This window comes from Neovison vison, chromosome 10 (assembly GCF_020171115.1).
Source record: "Neovison vison isolate M4711 chromosome 10, ASM_NN_V1, whole genome shotgun sequence".
NCBI classification, from domain to species: Eukaryota; Metazoa; Chordata; class Mammalia; order Carnivora; family Mustelidae; genus Neogale; species Neogale vison.
The window spans coordinates 70,478,532-70,490,304 of record NC_058100.1 but is presented as its reverse complement, the minus strand read 5'-3'; the positions used below and the strand labels follow the sequence as shown (position 1 = coordinate 70,490,304).

General features: G+C 55.7%; 1 protein-coding gene across 3 annotated transcripts; it reads left to right on the top strand.

Annotated features, from left to right (window-relative positions):
- Positions 1-538: 538 nt before the first annotated feature.
- Positions 539-11,501, top strand: TNNI1 (troponin I1, slow skeletal type). 3 transcript variants are annotated; one of them, XM_044266326.1, is made up of 9 exons: positions 539-580; positions 4,006-4,044; positions 4,680-4,683; positions 6,262-6,303; positions 6,944-7,075; positions 7,749-7,838; positions 9,017-9,193; positions 10,129-10,238; positions 11,138-11,501. In XM_044266326.1, exons 2-8 carry the CDS (start codon positions 4,034-4,036, stop codon positions 10,234-10,236), a joined length of 564 nt encoding a protein of 187 aa, XP_044122261.1. In that variant the 5' UTR covers positions 539-580; positions 4,006-4,033; the 3' UTR covers positions 10,237-10,238; positions 11,138-11,501. The 3 variants fall into 3 exon arrangements, with proteins under 3 accessions (XP_044122261.1, XP_044122264.1, XP_044122263.1); XM_044266328.1 differs by lacking the exon at positions 539-580 and adding an exon at positions 1,916-1,975; XM_044266329.1 differs by lacking the exon at positions 4,680-4,683.
- The last annotated feature ends 272 nt before the right edge of the window (positions 11,502-11,773 follow it).

Sequence of the window (11,773 nt, the reverse complement as noted above, 5' to 3'; positions counted from 1 at the left end):
TAGGGCCCATGGACCAGAGCCACACGAGAACCCCCAGATGAAGTCTTTAGCCCTCTTAGGCTTTTGTAGTATGGGCTCAGGGATCTGATTTCTACATTTCCTTGTGAGAGATGTAGGTCAGCGACACAGTTAATCCTCCCCCAGCCCCTGTTGGGCCCCCCAAGCCTCCTGGTGCCCCCCCAACCAGAGCCCTGGGCTATGCACTGGTCCCGCTATTGCTGCTCAGTGCCTCCTCTGGTCTGGCCGCTCATTCTCTCCCCTCTTCAGCTGGCGTCCCCCTAGGGGGGTGCTGGTTGGACTCCGTCGGTGGCCTCTGTGTGCACAGGATCTGTGTGTACCCTGATCTTGGACACACGTGTCTTCAGGGCGGGTCTGTGGTATGTGCTGCAGCGTGTGTCTGCTCTGTGAGGGGAGTGTGTGTGTGGTGGGAGGGGGTTGGAGGAGGGGCAGAGGCTCTGTTCTATTTTTACTGGCCAGTTGCTGTGGCCCATAGTTTTCATAGCCTCCCCTCTGTCTGCCCCTCACAGTCTGCAGTCCTCGGCGAGACACAGGCCAGCCCAGCTCCCAGAGCCTGAACGAGGTAAGCGGTTGCAGCCCAGAACTGCGGATCTAGGTTGAGTCCAGAGAGAGAAACCGGGGCTTGAGTTAGAGAAGACACAGGGCTTGGAGAAGGAAGACCTATGCCATGGCCTGTACATTTGGGTTTGCCGGAGGAACGGTCCTAAGATGCTTCCACAGTCCTTTATCCTTAGGAATGACCTCTCTCCTGCAAAACTGTAACTGGAGGTAAAAATCTCCACTGCCCATTTTCAGGCTAAGAGCCAGGAGCAGAACTGCCCACAAGGTTGCTCAAGGGGCCCCAGGGTAGAGCCTGGTGGATTGTGTTATACCCCCAGGCTTCCCAGCAGGTCCGGGAGGGAGAGGGCGCCCAGAGGAAGGCGGTGGCATTGGGAATCAGCAGGGAGGGGTGGCGGGGCTGCATTTGGAAGTTTAGGAAGAGCCTGACGAGCAATGAAGGTGGGCAACGCCTATAGCAGAAGACAAAGAAGGGGCTCTGGTGTGTGGGACTCGGGGGAGCCTGCAAGACCAGCCCCCAGCCCCTGAGGACTGAGGAAACCATCTTGCCTCTTTATTCTTTGTCTCTGAGGGACATGTTTGGCTCCCCTTGCCCACCCACCTATATAGCAGAGCAAGAGCCGCTGTGGGCAGACTCCAGCCCCACTGTCTACTGCTCCTGGCTCCGAGGAGTAGAAAGTAGTTGGTGGGGCCCTCTAGAGGGAAGGCCAATGGTGACAGCATTTGGGGTTGGGGCACGAGAGTCTGTGAAGGCAAAACAGAGGACACCTTCTATATTGGGACCCGTGGCTGGGGGGTGGGGTGGGGTGGACGACAGACAGTACGAGCCACTGGATTTGGGGGACTGTCGACCCCACAGTGGCTCTGAGGTTAGGCTTTCCTGCTAAGAGCTCAAGATGGAGGGTGTGAGGGGTGTGGGAATATAATGCTTGTTAATGATCAAAGAAGACTGGGATGCCCTTGAACTGGGGTCCAAGGTCAGGGGGTGGGGAGCAGAGGGAAGAACATGAGCCTAACCAGAAATTTGTGTCCCTGATTATCAGGTGTGAAAAAGACTGGCTCCTGTCCCTATACACACACACACACACACACACTCACTTACACACCTATCCTTACGCACACGGACGTTCATACGCTCAGCCTCAGTCCCCTAGGCTAGTAGATATTCCCAGTCCACCCCACAGGGCCTCGGGGAAGGGAAAGCCCAGCTCTGAGTCAACCCCTGGCCATCCTTCACTCCCTCCCTCCAGCGGTGGATTTTCTAATTATCTCCTCGCTTGCTACTTGTGGGGGAGATGGAATGCTAGCCCTCGGACCTCACATTCGCTGCTATCTGCATCCTGACTTCTTATCAGGTTTCTGCTTGTCTTCCACAGGACCTGTCAAGGGGTCCCATCTGGTGGGTATCAGAGCACAGGCTGGGGACCCCGGGGCCTGGCATCTGTCAGGGGGCAAGCTGGGGGGCGGACCCTGGAGCTTGGCAGGAGACCGGGGCTGGCCGGGGCCAGGAGGGCCCCATGCTGGTGACAGTGGGCTCTCCAAGGGAGGCGGGGTCATGGCCAAATGCCCACCAGGGGGGAGGCACATCCCCACTCAGCCGAGACCTGCTGCCTCCTGGGGATGGCATTATGGCAGGGCGGTGGTGATGGACGGAAGGACCTGGAGGTGTTTCTTCACCAGCTCGTGTTTCTTTTTGGACTTACTTACTTGTCTTCAGAGGAGTGGAGCCCTCAGAATAAACAGCTGGTGATAAAATCTAATTTCAGCCAAATATCTGGGGAATTTATGGGTTGGATCCTACCTCTCCTTCTGTGCCCCCGGGTGACAGCTGAGACTCTGGGGTCACACTCCCTTTCCCCCTTCTCCACCCCAGGCCTCACCCTCCCCAGGCGGCAGAGGCAGAGGTGGGAGGCCCAGACGGCTTTCTGGCAGTTGGGGGAGACTCAGGACAGGTGGCCGAGTCCCATTCATGGGCTGGGGGAGGAGGCTTCACAGGCACACAGGGAGAGGAGAGAAGTGGCTCTGGAATGAAATAACTGAGCCACTTTACAAACATCCTTTAGATTCTGCCCTCCCGCCTCCACCCCCCCCCCCACCAAACCAGGTTCCTGGGCCAAATTCTAACTCCTGACCCTGCACGTCCTGCCCCCCGTCTCCCCATGCATACACACGTCTCCCCCATCCTTCACCTCCCAACCCAGCTCGGGATGCCTGCCTCGCACACCTGCTCCCGCCAGAGTTGTCCTTCTCCTTGCCCTGATCTTTTGCATGACCCCACCCTCTACTGGAATGCTCTTTGTCCAGGCCCAGGCAAGATGGTGGGTCGGGTCTGGCTTTGGAGTGTCCCCCTGTGCCACCTCAAGGACCCCCTTCTTGGCCTGGGTTCCCCAACTATCAGTGGTGAAGGGAGCCCCAGGACAACCCAGTCGGGGGGCTTCGAACTGTGCTCCGCAGACCGGGGCCCTCACCGAAGGCCGCGGGACTCCTAGGTACCCCTTTCAGCCTGTGGCGCTGGCTCGCATTGCTTGAATTTGTTTTGCTTCCAAGTAAAATTTGGTTTGAACGAAGCGTTTAAGAGCTTTTTTCAGTGGACAACAATTTATCTCACCCGGATTTTTGCAGAGAGGAACACCGGCCTGGAGAGGGTCAGATAAAGATGAGAGTAGACTGCAGGATTTGCCCGGCCTGCTAGTTTAAGCCCCTTGGGGCAGCGCAGGGCCCCCTCCCCACCCCACCCCTGCGCTGTCAGTCACACTGTGCCCGCGAGGTGCGCCCGCCCAGGCACAAGGACACGGCCCAGCGCGGGAAGAGCGCCCCCTGGAGCTGGCCCAAATGGCAGTTACCTAAGTCCCATCGTTGCTCTGTGCTCCCCCTCTTTCGGATTCTCCCCTCTTGCAGAATTGCAGGGACGCCTTCGTCCGCTGGAGAGACTCTAAACTCAGCACGTTGTGAAGGGCCCCAGACCTCACTTTTCAAACAGATTTCTATGGATTCTATTCTGTTCCCTATAAGGGCTGGCAGACTTTGCTGGAAAGGGCTCGATAGTAAATATTTTAGGTTTTGTATGTTCTGCTGCATATTCTTTATTGTACACCCTTTACGCAACACGAGGCCGGGGGCCAGGTTTGGCCTGGGGTCTGTAGTTCATAGACCTCCGCCCTACGTACCTGTCCAACAGAGCCACTTACGGTTCTTAGAGTGCTTCTCTGCATTTCTAAGATTTTCCTCTGTCTTGTGAGAGAATGAGGGAATGAATGAAAAGAAGAATCAATGGACAAATATTTTTCTTGTCCTGGACCTGTTGGAATCCATTCCGTCTGATTTCTTCTTCCTGTTGTCTGGCTTTCCTGGGCCAGGCGGCTGACACAACCCCAGGGCCCAGCTGGGTTGGGAGACAAAAGTTACAACTTGCTTGCTTTGTGCCCCCAGGTGCTGCCACCTGACCCCGACCACCACCATGCCTGAAGTGTAAGTAGCCCCACCCGCCCTGCACCCCCTGTCCTGCAGATTTCAGCCCCATAGGGGAGGCTCCATCTGTTCAAACCCCGAAGCAGCTCCCCTGGAGATCATGTTCTCATAAAGAAACAGTCCTGAGTACTAGGTCCCCTGTGTCACCACGTGTCCTGCTTGCCTTTGAGCAGAACCTATGCTCCAGGTTGCCTGGGGAAGACCTCTGTGGCCTCTTACAGAGTTCGTGTCTGCACAGGCCAGATGAAATGCATGTGCCAGGTCATGATTTGGCTCGACAGATGAACAAAGCTTTGGGAATTTGCCCACAAGGCCAGGGACGGAAGCTTTCCCATGCCGGAACCCTGTGTTGAGGCTTCCCTGAACTTCCACCACTCCACCCCAACTTACAATGGCTAACGCCTCCCAGCAAGAACTCAGTAGTCCAGAGGGCCACCGGAGTTGTATTCTGTTCTGCCGGAGCCCTTGACTGGTCTCCCTGCCTGATGCCCACTGTCCTTCTGGTGTGTGGTTGTCACCACCCCATCACTGCCCAAGCTCGTCCACGTTGTTCTGCTGTTTCTTATGTCTTCTGCATTATTCACACTCTGTCTTTTGCTCTTTCCTCCTGTCCTTCTTGTGATGGATGCCTGAAGCGAGGTAAGTGAGATCTGGGGTATCTCACCATTCTTGCTCACTTGTCTAGGCCCGAGGGACCATCCTGTTTTGGACAGAGTCAGTCCAGTAACAAGGGATCGCCATTGGGTTATTCTACCCCTGCCCAATGACCAAACATCGAGAGAGGAGCAAAGAGGTGTCCTTACACGTCCCTCAGGTCTCAGATAACGCTGACCCTGAAACAGTCCTGATTTATCGAGGCTGCTGAGAACACAGCCTGGGCCCCGTGCAAGGTCAGGAACCGGAGGGATCGGGCTGTGGACTCTGGTCTGACAAGGGTGGGAATCATCAGCCCTGACAGAAGGGACGTTTGGCACAGAGATTCTCAGAGGGAATCCAGTTTACCGTTTCTCAATAGCTACATACATTTCTCAGTTTTGCTGAGGCTCCTATTAAAGTGAGTTGCCATTGATCAATGGTCAAACGAGGTGGCCTATCCACTCACCAAGAGGCGGGAAACAACACTGCAACAGACATTTGCCATGGGTGCACGACAGGATATAAACTGTGGGTGGTATTGATCGTGGCAACAGGCCACTTCTCCCACAAGCACCCTAACCTGAAACGTAGCCCAAACCCCGCTTTAGGAGAGGAAGGGACAAAGAAACCCTTCTGAACAGTGGGAGTGGAAGTCCCACATCCCATGCATGAACTACGAAGCCCATTCATCCTCCCCCATTTTCTCCCTTAGAGCCTGCTCACTATGCCTTCCTGACGCACAGCACAGTTCCAGTAGACCGCTGCTCTCTGGCAGCAGCCAGAATCGACAGCCCATGGTCGGGAGGAGCTACAAGTGCTCAGAAGGCCTCACAGCCTCATTAGTTAGGGGTTGAGCAGCGCTCCTTACTGGCCCCTCCCCTGGTGGCAGGGGGGTGCAGGGACACTGCTGCAAGCGAAGGCTTGTGCGAGCATACAGAGTGGGCAAGAATGTATCAAGTATTTTTAGTAAGAAGAGAAAACAATGTTTTTATACCTGAGAAAGACGAAGATGGATGGTGTTGACATTAAAAAAAAAAAAGCCGTGATGTCTAGCAAGACATACTTCCTGATGCGTGAAATTCACAGCTTGTTTCCGGACATGATAGATCATCGAGGTACTGGGATATTACCGTGCCGAGCGCTAAGTGGGTGTGTCTGTTTCATGCCTTTCAAAGGACTCGAGCACCCATGATGTCATTCTGTCTGTAATAATTCTGTGGACTGAGGAAGGTGGGTCTCGGCGTCCTTATTTACAGATGAGGAAGGAGGTGGCCATAGAGGTCATGTGACCCACACTGGATCCCACCAGCACTAGAACCAGGATTGAAAGTGAGGGCTTCAGCCTAGGTCAGCCTAGGTCAAGGTTGCGGTCACTGACGACAGCATTCCTCGACTTTGAGGGGTTAAATCACAAAGATGGGGAACGCTAGGATTCTGGGACGTTAGGATTCTTAGGACGTTTAGGGGCGAGGATTCTGGGTATAATGGTGGTGAATCTGGAGGACACGCACGCCGGCCTAGACCAGATTTCCCGTCTGCAGCCTCTACTTCACCACCCGTCTCTCTCCTTCTCACCATCAGAGAAAGTCCAAGATCACGGCCTCACGCAAGCTCTTGCTGAAGGTGAGGCTTTATGCTGGCTCTGGGGGGAGAGCCAGTGGGAGGCAGAGGGGGTGTGGTGGAGACTCTGCGGGGGTGTGGAGGGTCAGGGGATAGTGAAGAGGAAGGAGGCCAAAGGGCGGAGGCTGAGGAGGGAGGCCGGCCATTGCTGGGAGCCAGGTGGTCGCTGAGTGGAAACCTAAAACTAGGGAGACCCGGCTCCTGCCCAGGTTCCTGAGGGAAGGCAGGGACCAGTTTGCAGCCGTTCATCCACGGGTGGCGGCCAGAGGGCCTGCATTATTTTGGCCAGAGTTTCTCTCTTTGGAGCTCTGTGGGCTGAAACAGAACAGAAGTGGCTACGGGGAAGACTGTGAAGGAAAACAGCTCCGGGGGCCTAGAGACACCGTGTGTGGTGGCCCAGGGTTCCTTCTCACCTGGTCCACCAGCGGGTCACACACACACCTGCAGGCCTCGGGACCATCTCATCCACGTGCTCCCAGAGCTGCCTGCTCTGGGCCCTGACCAGCATGAGAGGACACGGTGTTTGTAGTGCCAGGGGCCAAGCTGGTACCAGCCTGGGGTCCTCCTTCCCCTCGAGCCCTGATGCTGGGTGGGAAGCGCAAGGGCCCTGGGCCCATGGTTCAGCAGGCTCTGTCCTGTGCAGAGCCTGATGCTGGCCAAGGCCAAGGAGTGCTGGGAGCAGGAGCACGAGGAGCGGGAGGCGGAGAAGGCCCGCTACCTGGCTGAGCGCATCCCCACGCTGCAGACCCGCGGCCTGTCCCTCAGTGCCCTGCAGGTGAGTCTGCGGGGCTGAGCTCTGGGCCCGGGTGGCCAGAGCCTGCACTAACACTGGGGCTCCCGTCTCCGTTCCTTCCCAAGGGGCTCTTCCCTAGTACGGTCTCATGTCCTCGCACAGGCCTCTGGGGGGTGGTGCTGGTAGATCCCCTTTCTTTCTGTCTTTCTTTCCTTCCTTCCTTTTTCCCTTCCTTTTTCCTTCCTTCCTTCCTTCCTTCCTTCCTTCCTTTCTTTTTTTTTTAAGATTTTATTTATTTATTTGACAGACAGAGATCACAAGTAGGCAGAGAAGCAGGCAGAGAGAGAGAGAGGAGGAAGCAGGCTCCCTGCTGAGCAGAGAGCCCGATGTGGGGCTCGATCCCAGGACCCTGAGATCGTGACCTGAGCCAAAGGCAGAGGCTTTAACCCATTGAGCCATCCAGGCGCCCCTGCTTATATTGTTTTTGTTGTAAGAAAACTTTTTAAAGAAAACGATGACATTCAGAAAGAAAAACAAAGGGTTTACGCAGGGAGCTCTTAGCAGCCATGAACCTCAGAGGGAAGGGGTGTATCAGCTCCTTTCCAGAATGTAGGTATTGCAAAGCCACCGGGCAAGGAGGCAGAAAGGGAGGCTGGGGTCCAAATGACTCCTCTCCCCTCTTCTGTTCCTGTGCGACGAACCTTGCTTTCCCCAGGACCTGTGCCGGGACCTGCATGCCAAGGTGGAGGTGGTGGATGAGGAGAGATATGACATTGAGGCCAAATGTCTCCACAACACCAGGGAGGTGAGCTTGCAGGAGGAGAGGGGCATGGCTAGCCCAGGCTGGCTGCGTGGTGGGGGCAGGGCATGGGCACTGAGGCTGGAACTTTGGACTAGGTCCCCCTCCTTCTGCAGGGTTTGGCAAGTGACCACGTGGGAAGTTCTGGTCCCTCCAGTCCGGCCCCAAAGGGCTGGAGATGGGCAGGGAGAGGATAATCACACAGATGAAAAGCACAGACTTCCTCCCTACCTGCCATGCAGGCTCTTCGGTCTAAGAGGAGCTGCCCTCTTTGCTCACCCACACCAACAATCACATGCTGGTTAATAACCTCTTCCCTTTGTGGATGGCTCTCATGTGCACTGCATCCTTTGATCCTCCCTACGCTCTTCTGGATGAAGCAGATGCTATTATCTGCACCTTGCAAAGGAGGACGCTGAGGTTCAGAGAGGCTGAGAACTTTGGTCTGGGTCACACAGTGGTGGTTGTGGGACCAGGGCTGGTGGCTACCCCCCGCCCCACTGCGGTGCTCAGCGTTCCCTCGGCGTGGGGTGTGGGAGTAGGAGCTCCGTGCAGACTCTCCTCCCATGTGGTGGGGCAGAGCTCCTGCTGCTCTGGCGGCTACTCCTGGGTGCTTGTTTGAGCAGGGAGGAGGGGGTGGAGCGGGATCAGAGATTACTCTCTTCCCTTTTCTCCCCAGCAGAAATGATGATTTGTGGCATCACTAATCTCCCCAGAATTCCCTCCAGAGATAGCACCCTCGGAACTTCCCCTAGGGGGTGTAGGACTTGGGGGTTTATCCACCTGATTGGGTCAAGGCTGTGTTCTCAATGAGCTGCTTTGAAGGCTCACGGGGAGGGACTAGTTAGAAGCAGGAATGGGCCACAGGGATAGGAGGAAGCAGCCCCACACTGCGAAGAGCATTCCAAGCCAGACTTGTGCTGAGTTTGGTAGGACTGCCCCATCTATTCCCGTTAACATGACAGAGATGTGCTTTATCTGTCCATTTACTCATTCATTTATCAACAAACACCTGTGCCTGTTCCGAAAGGGATGGGTGGGTCTGAGTGTCCCAGAGGGTCTGGCCTGGAAGCTGGAGAATGTGGGGTGTAGCTTTGGCTGGAACCTTAGAAGTCTGAGACCCTCAGGAAGGGTGCTCTGGGGTGTTCCCTCACCATTGGACTCTTGCTCCTTCTCACCTGCAGATTAAGGACCTAAAGCTGAAGGTGCTGGACCTCCGTGGAAAATTCAAGCGTCCACCACTGCGTCGGGTCCGTGTCTCGGCTGACGCCATGCTCCGGGCCCTACTGGGCTCCAAGCACAAGGTGTCTATGGATCTGCGGGCCAACCTGAAGTCAGTAAAGAAGGAAGACACAGAGAAGGTGAGGACCCTTCTTCTCAGAACCTTTCACCCCCTGTCCTATCACCTGTCACTCTGTCACATAACCTCAGGCAGGAGCTCCTGTTGGAGGCCAGGCAGCCAGATAGAACATTCTAGAACCCTCTTGGAGTGATGGAGTCTTGTGATTTTCCTTGGGAGAAAGAAAATCTCTTTGCTCCCTTCCCTCAGGCTGCTCTCAATCTGAGGAGGAAACTGGGACCCAGAGGAAGCCAGACTGAATAAGAAAGTAGAAACAGCACCCAGGTGTGAAGAGAATGTGCAATTAGGGTGACCAGGGAGATAGTGCCCTCTGTCACTAGAGGGGAAAAAAGACAGCAGGTCATTAGGTCATTGTGGCCATTGGACACATGAGCACAGACATTGGAGAACTGAGTTCAATCACTCATTCAGCAACAAATCACTCAGAGCTGATTGAACTCGATATATGTACTCAGAATGGATGGGCTCTAGAAGGAACATGGATGAAAGACATGGTCTTCGGCCCAAGGGGCTTCATAGAGAGAGGAAATGGCAGGTTGTATGCTGGTGAAATGGAAAATGAGCCAGTTTAGGAGGAGGTAGGCTTCTTAGAAGAGGTGGCCTTGAGCTTGCCTTGAGCACCAGACCAGGAGGTTGGCGTGGGTCTGGAGGCAAGGCTGGGCTGTGGTTTACCAGGGTGGGAACTGACGCCGGCACCCCATTGCGATCATCCAGAACTCCCAGTTGACACAGCTTCCTTCTTCCAGTGAAACCTCAGCTTGTCCCTTGTCTACCCCAAATCTGTCCTTGGGCCTCACCCGTGGGGCAGGGGTGCTGGGATTTCCTCTTGTCAAAGAGGCTGATTTTCCCTCACCTAGTTTCTCTGGTGCCTGGAGGGCCCCCAGCTGCCCCCCGGCCTGCTTGGTCTCCAACATGTGTGTGTGTGGCCCCCCATAGGAGCGGCCTGTGGAGGTGGGTGACTGGAGGAAGAACGTGGAGGCCATGTCCGGGATGGAAGGCCGGAAGAAGATGTTTGACGCCGCCAAGTCTCCAACCTCACAGTAGAGGTACCTAGAGACGAGCTCCCTTCTTCTGGGGCCCACCAACCTCTAATAGACAATAGGAGCTCTAGGACGATGGCTGTTGGTTCGGGCCCAGTGTGGTACGTTGATGGGGGTCAGCTTGGGTCGACTCAGTCCTGGCTCCAGCCCCTGGAGACCTTGGGCAGATCATTTCTGCTTTGGGGCAGTATTTGCTCCCCTCATCTCCAAAGCTGGAGGTTCTCAGTCAAGGTATACCGGTACCGCCAGCAAGGTTCCGACTCCACCCCTGAGCCGCTGAATCAGTAACTCTGGGGGTGGGTCCAGAATCTGGGTGATTCTCCCCAAGACCCTGAGATCCACTGGGTTGGATGATCCCTGAGGACCCTCCAGCTCTTTCTCAGAGTCTAAGCTTTTAAAAATACCTCCTGGCAAAGTATCCCAAACTCAGAGTCCCTGGCCTCAGGGGGGTTCCATTCAGAGAAGACAAGATCACCCCCTGCCATCCCTGAGGAAATTGCTAGAGAAAGCAGCAACGTTAGGCCACATAAAAGCTCCACAGAATGCTGAGGCCTGCTGTCTTGCCCTGGCACAGGAGGCCTTCCAGAGCCCTGAGCTCTCTGAGGAAGAGATGGGCAAGGGTTAGCAGGTACAGGAGAAGGGCCTGTTTCAAGGCCGAGGTGCCAGGAAAGCACGGAAGTGGGAATTAACCAGCTGAGGGAGAGGAGCCACTGTAGGGCTTCTGAAAGGGATGGGGAGCTTAGCTTGGGCCCTGGGCTGAGAAGCTGAGGCTTTATACAAGCCCTTCTGGATGATGGTCCAGCCTGGATGGGGGTAGGGGGGAGGGTGCTAGGGGTGAGAAGTCCCAGAACTGCACGTCCCCCAGGGAAATCTGTAAGATAGCTTCTGCCTCTTTTTCCCTACAGGCCGGCTTGCTGCTCTGTGCTCTGGGCTTCCGCTTCCCGCTCCTCCCTCCAGCCTGGCTCCCCTCTCTGACTCCCACCCTGCATTTCTGGAGCCTCCCATCCTGCTCCCACCTCTCCCCTCCAGCCTGAGTGCCCTCCTCTGGAACTGGGATTAAACAGACACCTGAGAGGACACACAGCCGTGTCTGAAGACCTCTCCCTCGCAGGGTAGAGACCCCAGCTAGCTGAGCTGGGGAGGAAGAGGTGTGGCAGCACCTTCCTGTCTGGCTCTCTGCCGCAGCCCTGCACTGCTTCCCTGACCTGTAGAGTGCCCCCAGGCATCACAGCTTCTCCATTAAAAACCAGGCTCCTGGTCATTTCTGTAGCTCTGGCTGTGAGTGCTCAGAAGAAAGAGAAGACAGGGAGTCTGGAAAGATGGATGAGGGTGGTTCCAGGCAGGAGCTCGGGGTCCCGAACGGAGGTCTAAGGAATTGGCAGCTGTCTGCTGAAGTCCCTCTGGGACCCATTCTGCTCAGCCCCAGTGACATCTAGCAGCACCCCCTCAACCATCCAGGTTGCTCAGATTACCCAAACCCTAACCTCTGCTGCAGCCCCAGCCCCTCCTAATGACGCCGGCCATCAAGATGGGCCTCTCCA